The 20,363-nt window shown below is 39.4% G+C and overlaps 1 protein-coding gene across 3 annotated transcripts in view; it reads left to right on the top strand.

The window, feature by feature from the left end:
- Nucleotides 1-20,363, top strand: part of STARD9 (StAR related lipid transfer domain containing 9) — a 138,754-nt gene that overhangs the window by 68,807 nt on the left and 49,584 nt on the right. Inside the window, exons 10-16 of one of the 3 annotated variants that reach the window (XM_089521870.1) lie at nucleotides 1,044-1,111; nucleotides 6,564-6,661; nucleotides 8,208-8,408; nucleotides 10,932-11,029; nucleotides 13,072-13,149; nucleotides 17,801-17,875; nucleotides 18,513-18,692. In XM_089521870.1, the coding sequence (XP_089377996.1) occupies nucleotides 1,044-1,111; nucleotides 6,564-6,661; nucleotides 8,208-8,408; nucleotides 10,932-11,029; nucleotides 13,072-13,149; nucleotides 17,801-17,875; nucleotides 18,513-18,692 (798 nt within the window). Of the gene's footprint in view, nucleotides 1-1,043; nucleotides 1,112-6,563; nucleotides 6,662-8,207; nucleotides 8,409-10,931; nucleotides 11,030-13,071; nucleotides 13,150-17,800; nucleotides 17,876-18,512; nucleotides 18,693-20,363 lie in introns of those variants that run through there. The other 2 variants (XM_089521871.1, XM_089521873.1) reach the window with 2 other exon arrangements.

The following is a 20,363-nucleotide window of genomic DNA, read 5'->3' as shown; positions in this document are numbered from 1 at the left end:
GGGGATGCAGGAGGGTCGCGCGGAGCCCCGCGGGGAGAGCAGTGCGAGGCCCCATGGGGACGCGGGGAGGGCCGCGAGGAGAGCGGCGCGAGGCCCCGCGGGGAGGTGGGGAGGGCCGCGCGGAGCCCCGTGGGGAGGCAGGGAGAACGGCCCAGAGTCCCGCGGGGAGGCGAGGAAGGCCGCGCAGAGCCCTGCGGGGAGGGCTGCGCGGAGCCTCGCAGGGAGGGCAGCGCGGGTCTTCACCCTTTGCCTCCTCCACCCCAGGCCGCGCGGCCCTCCTCCTCCGCCATTTTGTTTTTCAAAATGGTGGTGAAGTCTCGCGCGACCTTTCAGCCACCATTTTGAAAAACAAAATGGCGCCTGGAGTGGCGCGGAAACGGGGGCAATCGGCGGCAGGACTGCGCGGGGACCGGTAGAAAGGCCTTGGCGGGCCGGATCCGGCCCGCGGGCCTTGGGTTGCCGACCCCTGCTTTATAGTATGTATTAGTCTCTAGTATTTGCCCAAAGCAGCAGTGGGGAATTTTTTTTCAGAGGAAGACTACTGGAGGGTAATTTCTACCACTACTCTTTTTTTTTTCTTTGCCTCCTTCTGCTACCTCATTTATCTCTCCCCCCACCACATCCTTCTTTTACACTCAGTGGGCTGTAAGGGGAGGAAAATATTGCTCTTCCGCTGCTAGAAATGTTTCTGATAGAAACATCTGATAAAAAGCATCTAATAGTGCTCCTTCAGCCACAATAAATTATTCCATAGTATGCATTATGTTTCAATGTGCAGTTCACTGAAGCTCTTTATAAGGGGACATAGCATGCAGATTTGCCTCTGGTGAAGTCCCACTGTGGTAAAATCTGTATAAACTAGTATACATGAACTGGAGGGCAGATTTTGTGTCCCTGTTTAGCAGTTCATGTGAAGAATGAACACTGCTTTGTAAATCTCTTGGAGATTCTTAGGGGGTGGGTGGGAATAGACAAATAAAGTTCTTTTAACCTTGATTGAATTGTTACAGAAAACTATAATACTTGATTTTGTTTCCTTTCAGGCTATACTATATAACAATCTGCCTTCTGAAATTACAAGCAAGATCAATTTAGTGGACCTTGCAGGCAGGTAATATTCTGTTTCCCAAGATAGCAATCTATAAAATGATTTTTCTATATTAACTTGTTTGCTTTGAGATCTCTCTGTGTTGCAGAAGATTCTGAATCATGTTTAAAGGCACACAGTTCAGACAGGGCAGAAATGCCAAATCTATAACCCATTTGACATAATTCTACAGCCACAGAGGGAGAGGAAACAAATAGCTGTACATCTTTCAAGGAAATGTTATTTTTTATATATATTATTGTAGAAGAAATACTGTAAATCAGTTTTTCTTAAACTATCTGATATGGGGGACTAGTAGATGTCCCAAGGACATCATAGGCGACTGGAATGCCAAAGTTGGAAGCAAAGAAGAATCAAAAACAGTAGGCAGATTCAGATTAGGAAAAAGAAATTTAAAAAGTGATTGTTTGATAGATTTTGTAAAGCCAACAACTTATTCATTGTAAACAACATTTTCATACAAATAAAAAGAAGGCTATACATATTGACATCCCCAGATGGCCAGCAAAAAAACCACATAGATTATATAATTGGAAGTAAAAGATGGAGAAGCTCCATACTGGTGGTCAAGACTAGACCTTGTGCTCACTGTGCATTGGATAATGAATTACTTATATCAAAAGTAAAAGTAAAACTGAAGAAAAAATCAAAACCAATCATCCTCCCAAAATACAATCTAAACAATATCTCAACAGAATTTATTGCTAATACAGTGGGCCCTCTCCTTATGCGAGGGATCCGAACGGATCCCCCCGCGTAAGGGAAAATCCGCCTATGCTCAAATCCCAGAGGAAATAATGGGGCACGTGCATGTGGCGGAGCAGTGCACACATGCGCCTTGGGTGCACACACCATTGTTTTCCTCCCCAAGCAGCTTCCATGTAAGCTGGAAGCTGTGTAAAATGCATCTGCGCATGGCGCGGGCACACTTTATAAGGAAAAAATTTGTGCTACTAAGCATAAACTATTGAGAACCAGAAGAACTATGGTCAGAGACCAGGGACACAATAAAAGAAGAATGCAAACAGATACTTTCAATAGCCAAAACAAAAGATTAAGGAACCATGAATGACAGATAAAATTGGAAAAGCAGTAAAAGAAAGAAGAGAAGCAAAACAAAAGGGAGACAGGAACAAACTTAGAACCATGAATACAGCAGTACAATTACTGTATTTTCTGGTATATAAGACTACTTTTTAACCCAGAAAAATCTTCTCAAAAGTCAGGGGTCGTCTTATACGCCAAGTTTCGTCTTATAGGGTGAGTGCTGAAATCTCCGAGCCGGACTTGAGAATCTACGGGCTTTGTATGCAATCCAATCCAAGCAGGCTTTGTATACAACAAGTTTTCCTGCTAAGTATCTGCATGTCATAAGCATTTGAATTAAAATTACCATATTGAAATCAAATCTGTTTTTTTTTTTAATTTTATTTGGTGTGCATTGGAAGAGAGGTAGTCTTGTACAGTGAGTATATCCCAAACTCTATATTTTAATTGGAAAAGTTGGGAGTTGTCTTATACGCCCAGTCGTCTCATACCCTGGAGTGCGCGAAGAAAAAGAAAACGACTACAATGACAAATGCAGAGAAATATAAGACAAGAACAAAAAGGGGGAAACAAGCGACCTATTCCACAAGATCTGGAAAATCAAAGGGAAATTTAAAGCAGGGTCCAGAATGCTCTATGACAAGAAAGATAATTCAAGACCAGAAAGGAATAAAAAGATGCCGAATGCAATACATAGAAGAGTTACAAAAAAAGAGACACAAAAGATTGCAGCAACCATAGGACCATAGCACTAATCTCCCAAGCAAGCAAAATTATGTTCAAACTTCTGCAACACAGACCCCAACCATACGTGGAGAGAGAAATCCCAGAGGTCCAAACAGGATTCAGGAAAGAAAGAGGCACTAGGGACCACATTGTAAACATATGGTGGATAGCGAAATACAACAAGGAACTCCAAAAGAAAATCAGCATATGTTTTATAGATTATAGCAAAGCTTTTGACTGCATAGATTATGAAAGGCTATGGAACACTCTTAAAGACATGGGAGTACCAATACATCTTATAGTCCTGATGAGAAATCTGTACTCAGGACAGGAGGCTACTGTCAGAACAGAACACGAAGTAACAGAATGGTTTCCAATTGGCAAAGGGGTCAGGCAAGGCATCTTTTCATCCTATCTGTTCAACTTATATGTAGAACATATTATAAGAAAAGCAGGCATGGATACAAAAGACAGAGGAGTGAAAATAGAAGGATGGAATATCAACAATCTAAGATATGCAGACAACACTATACAGTACTACTAACAGAAAACATCATAGACTTTGAACACCTGCTAAGGAAAATCAAAGAAGAAAGTGCAAAGGCAGGCCTACTGTTGAACATAAAGAAAACAAAAATAATGACCAGAGAGAGCCTACACAAATTCAACCTAGACAATGAGAAAATAGAACAAATAAAAGAATTTTCATGCCTGGGGATCAAATATTGCCTAGAACAGGGACTGAAGCCAAGAAATTAGAAGAAGGCTAAGAATGGGGAGAGCAGCTATGCAAGAACTAGGAAAGATCCTAAAATGCAAAGATACACAACTAACCACAAAATTTAGAATCATACAAGCCATTATATTCCCTGTTACCATGTATGGATGTGAGAGCTGGATAGTTAAGAAGGCAGATAGGAAGAAAAATAAATTCATTTGAGATGTGTTGCTGGAGAAGAGTGCTAAGGATTCCCTAAACAGAAACAAAGACAAGCAAATAGGTCCTAGAACAGATCAAGCAAGGAATTGACCTGGAATCCAAGATGACTAAACTGAGACTATCGTACTTTGGTCACATCATGAAAAAGCATAACTCATTGGGAAAAAATAATAATGCTTGAAAAGGTGGCAGGAAGTAGAAGGAGAGAAATACCACATGCTAGATGGATGAATTCTATTAAGGAGGTCACAGACATGACTTTACTGGAACTAAGCAGAGCAGTGTAGGATAGGGAATCTTGAAGATGTTTCATCCACAGGGTCACTGTTAGTTGAGATCGACTCAAGGGCAGTTAAGAACAAAGATATCCCAACCCCCTTTCCTGTTCCAGGAGCTAGCATCATATTTGTGCCCATTAATATAACAACAACAACAACTTATTTATAGCCCATCCAATCACGAGGAATCTGGGCATGTTACAACAGTAAAAATACATGGAATACAATAAAATCCAAATTTAGTCCCTTCCCAACCCCCTTCCCAATACTAAAACTACAATTAAACTATCACAATTTGAAAACAGTTAAATACAATATCTTAAAAAGGGGGAAATAATAGGTAGGCACCCAACGTAGATCATAGTATTCGGGGAGAGGAATTAAGTTGGGAAGGCCTGCTGGAAAAGATCCATCTTAAGAGCCTTCTTAAAGACTGTGAGAGTGGGAATATGACGGATCTCCCCTGGCAGGTCATTCCATAGCTTTGGAGCAGCAGTAGAGAAGGCCCTCTGGGTTACTGAAATCAGGCTAGATTTTTTCAGCTGAAGTAGGTTATTTCCTGAGGACCATAGTGTGCGGGAAGGACAGTATGGGCGAAGGCGATCCCTTAAGTATTCTGGTCCCAAGCCATGTAGGGCTTTAAAGGTAATAACCAACACCTTGTACCTTGGCCAGAAACTAATTGGCAGCCGGTGAAGAGACTTCAAGACCAGTGTTATATGGTCATAACGAGAAGCACCTGTAATCAACCTGGCTGCACTTTCTTCCCTGGAAATTTGCTACAAAATGCAGAGCTCACAGATCAGCACCAGTGCATGCAGCAGCACTTCAAGTAACTCTGCTATAAATGAAAAGCCCCTAAAATTGTTATTCCTTTTATTTATTTTTTGTTTTATATATTCCTTTATATAGTACTAAGACAGGGATAGGGAAATTGGCATTCCAAACATGGTGGGATTGCAGTATCCCTTATTCTAACCAAATAGAAGAATTCTAAACATAATGTTGTCAAACCATGTTTACATTCCCAAAGCGATATTAATCAACCATATCTAACATGTAACATTTGTGTCCAGGTTTACTACAAGTGAAGCAAACTGCTGAAGACTTGAGTCAATATATTTTATAAACCCAAAACAAAAACAAAAATTGATATATATGAAGGGAGAATATGTTGAATACTGAAGAATCAAAAGACCTATATAGAAATAAAATTGTGAAAATTTGCCTTGAAGCCTGGCAAAACAAACTACTACATACCGTAATCAGGACATTATAAGCATTGCTGAGAAGGACAACATCTGGAAATGGTTACAGAATGGGAACTGAAGGAACTTTATTTGCAATTTAAGATTAGATGCTTTGGACAAATAATATCAAGGCAAATACTGAAAAAATAGTTACAGATAGTTAATGTCATTTGCGTAAAGAAAAAATGAAACTTTTGACTACCTTATCAGTCAGTGGAGCAAGATTACATAGTCTGAATACTGTATAAGAAATGCTACAATAAAGTGGCTACAATGATTAATTGGAATCTATGCAAAAATATGATGTACCATTTGCAAGGAACTGGTGAAAACATAATCCTGAAAAATTTGTCAAAAATGGTGATGTAAAAATCCTATGGGACTTTAAGATTAAACTGAAAAACAGTTAGAACATAACATGGCCACTATAACTGTGGTTGAGATAAAGCTTGGATTGTAGATGTGGCAATCCCAGGGACTGCAAAATCAAACAGAGGGAAGTGATTATGAGATATCTGGACCTACAAATTGAGATTCAGTACCATTTGGAAAATAAAACAACTGTGGCATCAATAGTGATGTATGCTCTGGAAGCAATTCCAAATAGACTGACAAAACATCTCAATGTAGTTGACATAGATAGGATTATAGTGGCACAATTTCAAAAAGCAGCATTGCTTGGTATGTATTTCCTAGACTTTTAGACAGAATCCAAATCACTGATGGTCTGAAATTGCAGTCCATTAACACTTGATAGACTGTGAAACCATTAGTAGTAGTAATAGTAGTCTCACAAAACTACAGTCCCCAGAATTCCATAGCATTGAGACATGGCAGTTAAAGTGGTGTCAACCTGGATTATTTAAACAGTGCAGATGCAGCCCCAGAATCTAGAATTAGGTTTCTATTTAAGAATCTAGCAATCAGTGACGTATTGTTGGATAACATGGCACATTCGGATAACATGGAAAGACGACTTGTAATTGTACTATTGTAATGGCAATTCATTCAGTTATTGTTGCTATTATTACGCTTTACTTTTTTGACTGGCTCTTGGAAGTAGTGGTAGGTGATTAACAGATTGATTTTTTTTAAATATTAGTTGAGCTTTTATTTGGCTTTCATTGTTTGGTTTTTATACTTCTGGCTTTTAAGTATTGTTTAATCCTTCTAAACTATATTACTTACTTCATGTTTTTCATTCTGTGTTTCAGTGAAAGAGCTGATTACAGTTACTGCAAAGATCGAATCACAGAAGGGGCCAACATTAATAAATCATTGGTTACTCTTGGAATTGTTATCTCTTCTTTAGGTATAAATAATGTTACCTTTTCTTTGATTACTATTTCAGCACAATAATGCAGTACATATTTCATAAAGAATTTAACTGTGAAACATAACAAACAATTAGGATAACGTCTCTGTATTCTACTATAGCAGGGTAAATTGTTGAAGTCTTTGTAAAATATATATTTTATATATTCTACTTTATAATAATAATAATAATTTGTTTTATTTATATACTGCTATTCCAAAGATCATAGCGGTGAACAGCAAGTAAGCTAATTAGCAAGTAAGCTAATTTGCCCCCAACAGTCTGGGTACTCATTTTAGCGACCTCAGAAGGATGCAAGCCTGAGTCAAGCTTGGGCCCTTTTGCTGGTCTTGAACTCGCAACCTTGTGGTTTCGAGTGAATGGCTGCAGTACAGGCATTTAACCACTGCGCCACCAGGGCTCCATTTAAAGAAGAAATAACTTTGTGTTTTGAATGGGGATGCTTTGATTTAGATTTCCTGCATGGCAGGGGGTTGGACTGGATAGTCCTTACAGTCTCTTCCAACTCTATGATTCTATGAGTGGGAATATTGATGTTACAGTTGAGTATTCCATATCTGGAATTCTGAAATCAAAAATACTCCAAAAACTAAAACCTTTTCTTGGGTGGCTGAGATAGTGACACCTTTGCTTTCTGATGATTCAGTGTACACAAACTTTGCTTCATGCTCAAAATTATTTTAAAATATTGTGCATAAAATTAACTTTAGGCTTTGTGTATAAAATGTATATGAAACATAAATTAATTTAATCTTTAGACTTGATCCTATCTCCAAGATATGTACAGTGGTCCCTTGGCTTACGCGGGGGATTCGTTCCAGACTGCTCCACATAAGCCGAATAACCCATAAGCTCAAGTTCCACGGGCGCGCGCATCATTCATTCTCCCATCGCGCAGCTTCCACATAAGCAGGAAGCCGCGTATGGGGTGCTTGCCTATAGCGCGGGCACACTGTTTATGCAAATATTCCAAAATCTGAAATCCAAACCACTTCTGGTCCCCAGCATTTCAGATAAAAGATATTCAACTTATAAAAATTTTTAAAACCCTGCAAATAATAAGATCACACACAGGATGAGAAATTCCCATCTGTGGCTGGCTCCAAATAGCAGTGGCCAATTTAGGGAACAGAGAGTTGCCTCAAAAAATTTAAGTATATTGCATGAGATTCACAAAACTATGGGAGTATTTGTCTAGCAAAGAATGTTAAGAAGCTGAAGAAAGGTGAGGAGAGTGAAGGAGATCTGTATTTATCATCACTTACACTGGCATTTCTGAGAGTTTTAATGTTCCACCCAGCTACCCATTTGTAGTGGTGATACTAATTGGTAAAAGAATCATATTTACTCAGTGACAAATATCATGGCTTTAGTTCTGAGTACTGTCATAACCCAGTGACAGAAATACTACATAAATTTGTCTGTATCTCCTATAACAGATTTCTGTCTCTCTTGTAATAAGTAAATTATGAATATTTATTGTATAGAACTAAACGTCTTGTTGTCTCTCCAATCTTCTAAGCACAAAATTCTCAGATGTTCAGCAGCTGCCAGAGCATAAACAGCATAGCCAGTGAAGTTGATAGCAGCCATACAGACAATCCCTGCGGAGCCAGTATCAGCAGCCATAGGCGGCAAGCGTACATTCCCTATCGTGACTCCATTCTCACTTGGCTTCTAAAGGATAGTCTGGGTGGCAATTCTAAGACCATTATGATTGCAAGTAAGTTCTGTTCTCCTTCCATGTTGTACTGAGGAATATAATTAAAGGATGGTAAGTGGTAGCTTTTGCATCTTTAAAAATTCAGTTCTTAATTTCAAAATAAAAACAATGATTTTAGAAGATAAATAGGATGCTTTTTTTCCCCTTAATAGAGAACTTTAAGCCTATAATGAGAATGTAAAATATGTTGTAGAGTGTGGAGGTGGATTAATACCACATTGCCAAATAAAGATGATAAACATAAAAAGGGTGTAAATCTTACTAATTATGCAGCATTGGCTATTACAGAAGAAGAAGAAGACTTTTTCACTTAATCCTGTGTCATCGACCAATGCTGGTCAAAATGCATTGTTCAGGCATATGCATCATAGAAGAAATCTTGAGTAGTGGCTCTCTGAATTAATATAGTGAAATATCTGCAGAAGCATTTCTCTCCATTTTAGTTAGCCTGTAATTGAAAATCATTGTGGGAAGTGGTTTTCTAAGTACATCAAACCCAAGGAAGAGAACATTTTTAATTGTGTCAACTCAACCATGGAATACTCTACTCATGGAGCTCTGATTCGTTCCAGCATTGCAGTTTTTTTAGTGTCAGGTGAAAACTTTTGGTTTATCCAAACTATTTTGAGATTATCTGTTTTATTGTTTTTTCTGCTTTTATTTGTGTTGATGTCATATTTGACTTCTTTCTTGTCTTAATTGTTTAATTATTTTAATTGTATTAAAACACTGTCATTGTATCCATATGAATGAAGGATAACTTGAAAATTTAGAAATAAATAAATAAATAAATAAATGTAGATACAACATTTTACATTGCTCTGTTGCTCAAGATGAGGTTTGTGTTACTGTTGTGTGCCTCAAGTTGTTTCCAACTTATGGCGAACCTATCATGGGGGTTTCTTGGCAAGATTTATTCAAAGGTTTGCCATTGCCTTCCCTCCAGAGGCTGAGAGGATGTAACTTGCCCAAGGTCACCCAGTGAGTTTCATGACTGAGCAGGGAATCAAACCCTGATCTCCAGAGTGATAGTCCAGCACTCAAACCATTACACCACGCTGGCTGTACTGAGATTTATAAGGCATCTTTTTATCGTATTCATAATACTCATGGTGATTAGTAACATTTTAAAAAGACTCAAAATTCAGTTATAAAACATTAACAATACAATGATAAAAGAAGCAGGACCAGAATGCCATACAGGTAATGGTTTGAGTATTGGAATATGACTCTGGAGACCATGGTTCAATATCTTGCTCATCCATAGAAACCCACAGGGTGGTCTTGGGCAAGTCACACTCTTTCACAGCCTCAGAGGAAGGTAAAGACAAATGCCCTGTGCATAAACCTTGCCAAGAAAACCCTAAGATTGGTTCATTTTAAGGTTGCCATAAGTCAGAAACAACTTGAAGGAGCACAACAACAACAACTAAAAGAATGGCCTATCTCATCAGGCCCAGCCAAATGCTTGTTGAAACAAAAATATGTTGATTAAAGAGGAGGACAACAGAGAGACCAGTTAAACAGACCTCACAACAGGAAATTCCAAAATTTAGGCACTACCATAGAAAAGACCTATCTTCTGAATTCTGGCCTCTTACATGATTTCTGTTAAAAGAGCTTCACTAGTTGATTTTAAAGACCAGGTAACCTGAGCCCAATTTACACATGCAGATGCAGCCCATTATCCAAGCAGGGGGGCATCTCACCTCACCATCAACACACACTTTGGTCACAAGCTGTCTATGCATATAGGCCCTTCAAGGTAAGATGGTGAGGTGAGATGCCCCCCTGTTGAACGTTTGATTTTTCTGGGAAATGAACCAGAGGTCAATTAAGCTGTTGCAAAATATGTCATGTTCTCCAAATACCAACCATTCATCAGAGCCTTCCATATGGATCAAAGATTGAGTGTTGCAGTATTTCATTCTGAATGTACTTAAAGTATGTTCCAGCAAGGCCAGGTCAGACTCACTTTTTTTATGAATGGGTGCCACCTGTGCCTGCAGTTTCTGGTCTCTCTATTTGATTATCCATCAGTTTGTCTGTTTCCAGAGAGCTGACATCTTAAGAGACTTACGTCTCTTAAGTCTCCTAAGGACTGGAGCACAGCTTTGACGCAGCTTCCAGACTCTTAGGACACATGCATCATTAAAGAGCATACCTCCAAAGTGACACGAAGCAGCTTTATTTTGACAGTCTGAATGGGGCCAATGATACAACTTCAGATCTCCATGCAACTTTAGATCCCAGTATAGCTAAGGACTTTAAAGTTATCCTTGGACAAGACCATACGGCCAATTTGGCAGTTCTCAAAAGGCAGGAGTACTCTGTTGTTTATATACACTCTGCTGCCCTGCTTAAAAAAAACAACCAGATTCTATTATGGACAGAATTTCTGTCCTTGATAATCTGGTTGCAACAAAAATAGGATCAAAAACACGTATGCATAGGAAGCCGAAATTATTGTCTCTATAGCAGTTTTATTTTATAAAACAAATAACCATCTTTTTTTATCTATAGCTATCTCTCCTGCAAGCTCTTGTTACAATGAGACCATGAGCACCTTGCGATATGCCTCAAATGCCAAAAACATTATTAACAAACCTCGAGTAAATGAGGTGAGCTACTTTGCTGTTTTTACTTAATACTTAATACTTTTTTGTGCATATATCACATAAAGCAGTCTGCCATTTGAAAAGACACTGAATAACAGTGTTTACATGCCAATCCTAAATCTGCTTATCTCATACTAAATCCTATTATCATATTCCCCATCACCATGTATGGATGTAAGAGCTAGACAGTGAAGAAACCAGATAGGAAGAAAATGAACTCATTTGAGATGTGGTGCTGAAGAAGAGTGCTGAGAATAATATGGAAGAAGTAAAACAAATGGGTTCTTGAACAAATCAAGCTTGAACTCTCCCTGGAAGCCAAGATGACCAAGGGCTCAAACAGATGGCCCAAAAGGACTGCCTTGGGGTGATCCAGTGGTGGGGCATGCACATGGTGCATGCCCCCAAATTGTGCAGAGGTGATGTCAGGGCTGCCTAACGTGGCCCAAACCCAGGTGCAAAAGGAGTGGTTTCTTATTGTCTGTACACCGCTTTGATCTGTGGAAAAGCGGTATATAAATAAAATTTATTATTATTATTATTATTATTGCTTCTTTTTGCAGCCCTTTTGGGACTGCAGCAGCAGCTGCCCTTCGGACCACGGCGACTGGTTGCCACAGTCCCATGGCCCAGAAGTGTATGGATCTGTCACCATAAGGAATATGAGGGAATGGGGATAAATGATATGGCGAAATAGAGCTTTGGGGAAATAAAAAGAAATTAAAAAGGGAGGGGCCAGTAATCTGAATGGAATGCAAATGGGGATCAGATGGCAATGGCATAAGGAAAGATTTTGATTCCCAGCAAAAGAACACCTTCTTTCCTGTGATAGATGGATTGATATGGGAGATGGGAAAGTTGGAGGAAAAGCGGCAAGTTTAAAGAGACCTTTGATGTAGTTGAAAGTGTGCGGACCATTGCTGGGGAAAGGAGCCCAAAGGCTGGGTGATTTGGGGGAAACCAGATTTGACACTACCGTGTCTCTGGTGAACTTCTGTCTGGAAATCCAAAATAAAGCTTTAGTTTTCTACACTAACATGATGTCTTGGTTTCTGAAATCTGAGTTCACTAAGTCTGACGTGCGGCCTTTTTAGGACTGTGGCAGTAGCTGCCCTTGGGACCATGGCATTTGGTTGCCACAGTCCCACGGTGGTCCCACAACAATCGGGGCAGGAGCAACCTATGGCCACTCCTGCCCCATCTGCTTCACCCCCGAGTTGAGGCGGTTATATTTTGATTAGATCATAAGAAGGCAATAATCATTAGAAAAGACAATAATACTAGAAAAGGTGAAAGACAGCAGAAGAAGAGGGGGACCACATGCCAAATGGATGGACTCAATCAGAGAAGCTGTGGCCTGAGCCTGCAGGATCTGACTTGGAGAAGTCTCATCTACAGGGCTGCTGTGAGTTGAAGTCAACTCAAGAGCAATTAACAACAGCAACAAACCCTATTAAACCCAGGGCCTCTCGGTAGACTTGCTTCTGAATAGGCATAGAATCATAAGAGTTGGAAGAGACCACAAGGGCCATCCAGTCCAACCCCCATGCAGGAACTCACAATCAAAGCACCCCAACAGATGGCCACCAAGCCTCTGTTTAAAAACCTCAAAAGAAGGAAACTCCACCACTCTGCTAGGCATTGGGTTCTATTAAATCCTTGATTTTTCCATCACAAATAGTAGAATATTAATATAAATACAGCCAGCCCCTCATATCCACAGATTTTTTTATCCACAGATTCAACCATCCACTGCTTGAAAATATTCAAAAAATATGTAAATTCCAAAAAGCAAACCTTTATATTTGCATTTTATACAAAGCACACCTTTTTACTACACTATTATGTTTAATGGGACTCAAGGATCCATGGCTTTTGGTATCCACAGGGGGTTCTGGACCTAAGCCCCAGTGGATACCAAGAGCCCACTCTATATGGAACAATAATGACAGGACATATCTAGTGTATTTATTTTAGATTTTTAAAAAGTTTCATACTTCTATGAGAGTGATATTTAAAGGAGTGTATGTTTTTTTCTTTTTCAGGATGCAAATGTGAAGCTGATTAGAGAATTACGTGAAGAAATAGATAGATTAAAAGCTATGCTGATGAACTTTGAGTTGGTGTGTACAAATGTTTACATAAATGAAATCCAAATGTTTATTTATTAAACCTGTATATTCATTAGAACTGTATATAAATATATGTTCAGAAGTATTTTCTTTTCTGATATCTGATCTCATTAGAAATGTATGAATGTGCCTTATATCAGGTCAACTATTTGTCTTTCCAACCTATTATCGACCTATTATTGTGACATTATCACACCAACAAAAAAGAAAGGAGCATAGCGGTATCACACAATGTTGTGTGATGTCGCAATTATTCCGCAATTATCCCATGAATAAAGAGGAATTCTAGTACCACTTTTTATTCATGGGGATTTTCCGTTAATAAAAAGGGGTGCTAGAATTCTGCTTTATTCTCTTTATTCATGCTATCACGTGATATTGGCGGGAGCATACCACTATACTTCCATCTTTTTTGTTGTTGTGATAATCTCCTGACTGACAATAGCTTTCAAATCTTTCCCAACACATAATAACTGGAATCCTTTAAACTGGAAATTCAGACAACTGAAATTCAAAGATGTGAACCTGCAAATTTCTTGCCTGCAAAGGAAGTCCCAGCACTGGTGGTTGTTTCCTTTATTAAATAGGTTGAATGGTAGATGTTAAATAAAATAGTTCAATCTTTTAAAAATGAAATAAGGTAAAGATCAAATGATATAATTGATTATCAGATCTACAGTAACTTTAATCTAGCTCATAAAATCCTCTTTAGTATATAATAATAAACTTGCTAGCTTGCTTCCTAAAACAGAATTATAAAGTTCATTTTTTTAACTTTAACATTGCATCCACACTGCAGAATTAATATGATTTCATACCATTGGGGGCCAGCGTTTACTGTAAATAAAGGAAAATGTTGAAGTAAAGATTCTTGAGTAAATACATAAAAAACAAAAACAAAGAGAAAACACTGATACAGGTATTTAGGGAGAATATATTGAATAACTGAGGAATCAATAGACACATATAGAAATAAAATTATGAAAAATTGCCTTGAAGCCTGACAAAACAAGCTACTATTAGCATAGTAGGAATTGCCAAGAAGGGCACCATCTGGAAACGGTTACAGAATGGGAACTGAAAGACCTTTATTTGCAGTATAAGAATAGGCACTTTAGACAAATAACATCAAGGCAATACTGGAAAAATAGTTACAGATAGTTAATGTCATTTATGTAAGAAAAAGATGAAACTTTTGACCACCTTAGCAGTTCATAGAGCAAGATTAAATAATCTGAATTTGAGAAATGCCACAATAAAGTTGCTACAATGATTAATGAAAATATTCTCATTACAATGAAATATATTATTTACCATTTTCAAGGAAGTGGTGTGAACATAATAATGGAAAAGGTGCCAAAAATGGTAACATAAAAATCCTATGGTACTTTAAGATTCAAACTGAGATGCAATTATAACCTGGCCATTACAACTGGCCATGGAGGGAGAGATGCAGACTCAGCTCCATTGGGCCTGGCCTGAACTGAGAGCCCTCCCTCCAGTCCACCTGCCTTGATCTAGGCCTCAGAGCCAGAGGGAGAGAAGAACTGCTGGACCTGATCCCCTTTCCCACTACCATTCCCTTCTCCTTTTGTGTCATGTCTTTTTAGATTGTAAGCTTGAGGGCAGCGAACCGTCTAAATAAAAATAATAATAATTGTAAGCCACTCTGGGAGCCTTTAGGGCTGAAGGGTGGAGTATAAATACCATAAAATAAATAAAAGAAAAAGAAAAAGAAAGCTTGGATTGTAGCTGTGGAAATCCCAAGGGAGGCAAAATCAAAAAGGGGAACTGATGAAATATCAGGACCTACAAAATGAGATTCAGACCCATTAGGAAAATAAAACAACTGTAGTTTTCAGTAGTGATATGTGCTTTGGAAGCAAATAGACTGACAAACCATGTGAATGAAGTTGCCATAGATAGAATCACAGGAGCAGAATTTCAAAAAGCAGCATTGCTTGGCTTGCGATTCCTAGATTTTTAGAGAGAATCCACATCATTGATGGTCTGAAATTGCAGTCCATTAACACATGATAAACTGTGAAACGGATAGTATTAGTAATAACTGTCAATGTTATCAATTTTACTAGGGTTTCTATCCAATAAGGCAGCATCTACACTGCAGAAATCATCCAGTTTGGTACTGCTTTAATTGCCATGGCTCAATGCAATCAGATTCTGGGTTTCGTGGTTTGTTGTGGCACCAGAGCCTTCTGACAGAAAAGGCTAAATATCTCACAAAACTACAAATCCCAGGATACCATAGCAGTGAGTCAGGGCAGTTAAAGTGACAATAATTTTTAGCCACTCTTTCTTCCCATACAGACTAGATCAAATTGCTCCAGAACAAAATCTGATTTATAGAAGAGTTGCATTAAAATGTAATTATATTCATATACATAATAAATCAGAATCAAATTACAAAGGAATCTCTGGTTTTAATACCTTTGAAATTATTCAATATATTCATTTTCTCTATCAATGCAAATTTCCAAGTTCTAGCAAACCATTTTCTGATTCAGGTTGCCCAGGATCTTTCCAGTTTACAGGGGTATTCATTCTGGCTGCTCCTAAAAGTAATCTGTTTTGTTCATGGGTGTTCATTATCGCTGTCAAAAAGAGATAGCATTAGCAATGGTTTTCTGATATTTGCTATAATATAGTTAATGATTGCATAATTTAGAATCCACTGGAAATTAGATACAACTGTGAATAAGAGTATTTACTTCATCATCTCCATGCCAGTATTTTGGATAACGGTTTACTGAACCATTATAATGAGGTTTATTTGACACTTTTGAGGTACCTCTTTATAAACAAATTGACTAGAAAAAAATACTCTTGGTTTTAAAAACCAATCTGTTGGCAGCAAATACGTTGCAATGCTAGTCATTCATTTAATAATTTTAAAAGTAAACCACATGTGTGAGAACCTCTATTTAGATCAAAGCCTTCACTTGGAGAATATGAGATTCTAACCCTTGTGTTCCTCTACAGTCCCGGCCCTGAATTCCAATCTTTGGATTGGAAGAATGACTTTTATATGTTCTGTAGCAGGCATCTGATCTGGACAGGATGTTCAGTCCAGATGGTGATGGGCAAAGATTGAAAGGCAACCTTCCCGCCAATCTGTATGCTGGCATCAGTAATTTACTTTTGGAAGGCTCTTTATGCAGTTGATAGTTGGGTGAATGGTCCATATTTTTTTTATTGCATTAACAATATTTCTGTTAACAGTGTCCTAGATGGAATTAGCAGCCTACAGAGACAAGGCTTTTGAATTATTTTGTAGTCAACATGACAGAATACTGCTAAGTCATCTCAGATAATTTTAGATAATTTCATGAAAAATCTATGGCTGAGTCTACCTGTCATGTCCTTGCGAGGGGAGAGTACAACCTTTGATTCATGTATCTCAGGCAAAAAGGACAATTATAAGTTCTAGACTTTTCCTCTCTATTAGAATTTTTCTCTGTGTCCTGCTCCTCATCTGCCACCATCAATTAATGTTGGAATCCCATGATTCAGTCAGTGACTTAGTGAGAAGCCACTGAGACATTTAACTTCCTCTTTTCCCATCTCTGATTCTGCAGCAATATTCCACTCCTCTGCCGCAGATGATGGGAACCATAAACATGCATATGCAAACATGGCCAAGCAAAGGCATGGAGAGAGAGAGAGAGAGTGGAAGAGAGGAGATCTTTTTAGGAAAGCATTTATTCTAAGCAGTTAATTTATTCTAAGTCCCAAAAGTTTACCTTGTGGCTTGTGGTACTATATTTTATAACGTCTCATCATCAAAGTGTCTGGAAGTGTTCACATCTCTGCTGATCTTAGGAAATGCTGACCCTAATAAAAGTAATCTATAGGTCGGAACAAACCAGCAAAAAAAGCTGGCTTCCTGGGGGCTGGGGATGTGACATACGCATGACGCACGCCCCCAATCCAGCAGGAAGTCAACCGCCTGGCCATTTACATGGTGACAGCTTTTTGGCTCTTCAGCAGTGCAGCATTTAGATGTCACACTCCACAGGAGCGTCTAAAAGCTGTATCAGCAGCGGAAAGGGCACCTGTTTCCCAACGCAAAAAAGAGTGGCATTTTGCCACTTCTTTTTGAGCCAGAAAAACGCTGAATTGGGGCCATGGTGTGTAGTTGCCACGGCCCCGATCTGGTGATCAAAGGGGCATTCCAAGCCACCCCTTTAGGGCCGTCTGTTTCAGCCCTGTGTCATTAATCTTTCTGAGGATAAATTTGAAGAAAGAGCTCAAGTCTACGGAAGCTTATGCTACAATTTATTTTGCACAGTTAGTCTCAACTACAAGACCCCTTTGCGTATTGATACTCCATACTAACATGGCTTTGTCTTTCAATTAATCCTTTGTTTACTTGGAATTGAGCTCATAACCCTAAACTGTATTGGCCAAGACAATGACAGAGCCCATTATTACACTTACCTTCCCTAAACCTTTACCTACTGTGATTACAAGTATTTTCTAGTACAAATGGATGGCCATATGTAGCATAATTCTAGCATTAATAGCTATCTTCTCTGAGGTTCACCTTCTGAAAATCAAGTGATTCATTGTTATTCTGAATAAGAAAGCATTACAGTGATCACTACAAAAACTTTTTCCACAGAGGAATGCTAGTCCTTCATGGAGTGATGATAAAGAAGGAAATCTAACAGAATTAGTTCTTCAGAATGAAATTAAGGTGAGCTTCACAGTTTTCCTAACCCCTGTATTGTGGAGATTATGGCATGCATTGGATAAACTTTTGCTTTCTCTCAGGGCACATTTGCATGCATCCTTCAAAAGTTCCTTCTGTGAAGTGCCCCTGGAATGCAGTTGCATGAAATAAACAGTATTGGAGGCTCAAACCAGGAACTCGGGAAATGTGGATTAAACACCTTACGTCTTGCACCTTGCTGCCATTTGCAAGTAAAGTAAATTACTTGCATGAACTCAGCTACATTGCAATAGCACTATCAGACATGGCTTCATCTTCTAGTCTGGTAGGAATTAGGTGACACAAGGAATTAACAGAATCCTAGTCTGGCTCTGTCAGCTTTCTGACTCCAGCTTGGCTCTTTAGTCTCACTAATTTGCTTTTCAGGATCGACAAGCCTACTTGAATATCTGCTCACCTATCAATTTTCTGCCCATATGATTGCTAAGGAGCTAAGTTGTTTGCTTCTAGGTCACAGCCTTAACCATAAGCATACTGATAAATAGTATAGCCTTATTGTATTTTGTTCCTTTATAATTTAATATTTGCTTGCCATTTTTAAAAGGATATCATATTATTTTATTGTAATAAGCATTACTTTTTCTATTTACCATTCCCAAAGATTGAAAAGCTGACCAAAGACTGGACAGATAAGTGGATAAACAAGAAAGCTATCATGGAAGAATATAATGTGGATATCAACAAGAAAAAGGCTGGCGTGGTGATAGACTCAAGTTTACCTCATTTAATGGCCATGGATGATGATATCCTTAGTACTGGAGTGGTGCTTTATCATCTCAGGGTGAGATGGGGAAACATGTATTTGGTTGTTATTTCAAAATGTTAACAGCTGTAGTTCTGTTGAGTGAAGATAAAAATTTAAATGTCCTACTTTGCTTAATAGAAAGAAGAGGGGTTTACATAATTTGCAATAATATAAGGTTTTACAATAGTGAAGTGAGAGAAATTAATGGCACAGAGTTAATTAATTGCAGAATTGAAAAAAGTGCAGAGAATCTGAAATCTACTGTAATCCATTAAATTGTGTATTCTATTTCCGCTAATGTGCCTGGTAAACAAAAAAGTGGAATGTTATTCTTAATAATAATTGCCATGCAGAAACAGAATTGCTCAGGCTTTTGGACCCTTCACTTCAGCATTCGCACTCCAAAAAGGTGCACTCCAAACCATTGGGTTCGAGAGAACACCAATATTGTGAAGTGTTATCACCTCTCCAGGCGACTGCTAAATCGATCAAGGATCTTGACATCCAGGTCCTTTTGGAACCAGACGTCCATTCTGATGATGAATTGCCGGTCCTGACTCTGCACCTGCACTCTCTGTCTCGGCTTCGTCACTCTCCGACTCCAGTTCCGAGCCGGCCAATCCAACGCCAAACTGAATACATTTACAACAGCGAAACCGACACTTGCTACATGCCAGTAGATCATGAGATAGTTCGTCGTCGCCTTGGCCGCCAAACCCCTCTCTTCCAGCCTCAGTTTCGGCACCACTGGCTTCGTCGGTCCCAACAATGACACTGGCAACGGCACCAAGACCCAAATCAGCACCCATGTCGGTGACTCAGGTTCAGGCCACCCATGCAAGAGATTGATCACCCTCACCTGCCATCCTCCTTCATCAGGACACTGACGATGACGATTTGGTCCATGCCGCCTCTCATTCGTCCCATGCCAGGGCTGAAGATTCTGAGATTGAGGTGGCCAACTCCCCCAGGAGATCTCCCGTCCTGGTGCCTCTTCTCCAACGGACGATGGCCACTCCTTCGCCGCTCATGTAATCTGTATGGAGAGAGCCTTGGAATTCGAAGTCACTCACCTGGATGATGATGCTACAGACCTGATAGAGAGGCGCATTCATGGGACGGTCCCTACCCCACTTTCCATCCCGTTCCTTTCATCTCTGGAGCATATAGCTAAGTGCTCCTGGGAGACTCCATTTTCCATAGCACAGATCTCCAAGAAGATTGAAAACCTATACAGGGTCACACCTTCCTAATTTTCTTGGTTGCTTTCCCACACCAAACAAAACTCGGCTATTATGGAAGGTTCACAGCATGCCTTCACCCCCAAAACATCAACCTCCCCTGCTGACCAAGAAGCCAAGAAGATAGACAGGTTAGCTAAGAAGAGCTATGCTTCTTCTCTCCTCAGAATCAAGCTGGAAAACAATGCATGTATGGGGGCATAAATACATGGAACGCTTTCCCTCCATTATCGCAGACTTGCCGGAGGAGAGACGCCCGTTGGCCAACGAACTCAGAGATGAAGCCCCCTCCATTGGCGGGTGGCTGATCACCTCGGCCCGGCACTCTGCCAACTGTTCAGCCAAATCCATTGCTGCCTCCATTGCTCTGAGGAGGCACTCCTGGCTTCGTGCTTCTGACCTTAATGCCAACGCAAAGGCCACGATCGAGAATATGCCCTTTGGCGATGCTGGTCTTTTCAACAGG

Source organism: Sceloporus occidentalis, unplaced genomic scaffold, assembly GCF_023333645.1.
Source record: "Sceloporus occidentalis isolate IW3139 unplaced genomic scaffold, rSceOcc1.0.p SCAF_4, whole genome shotgun sequence".
NCBI lineage: Eukaryota > Metazoa > Chordata > Lepidosauria > Squamata > Phrynosomatidae > Sceloporus > Sceloporus occidentalis.
The sequence above is the reverse complement of the archived record's forward strand: the minus strand, read 5'-3'. Positions and strand labels throughout refer to the sequence as shown.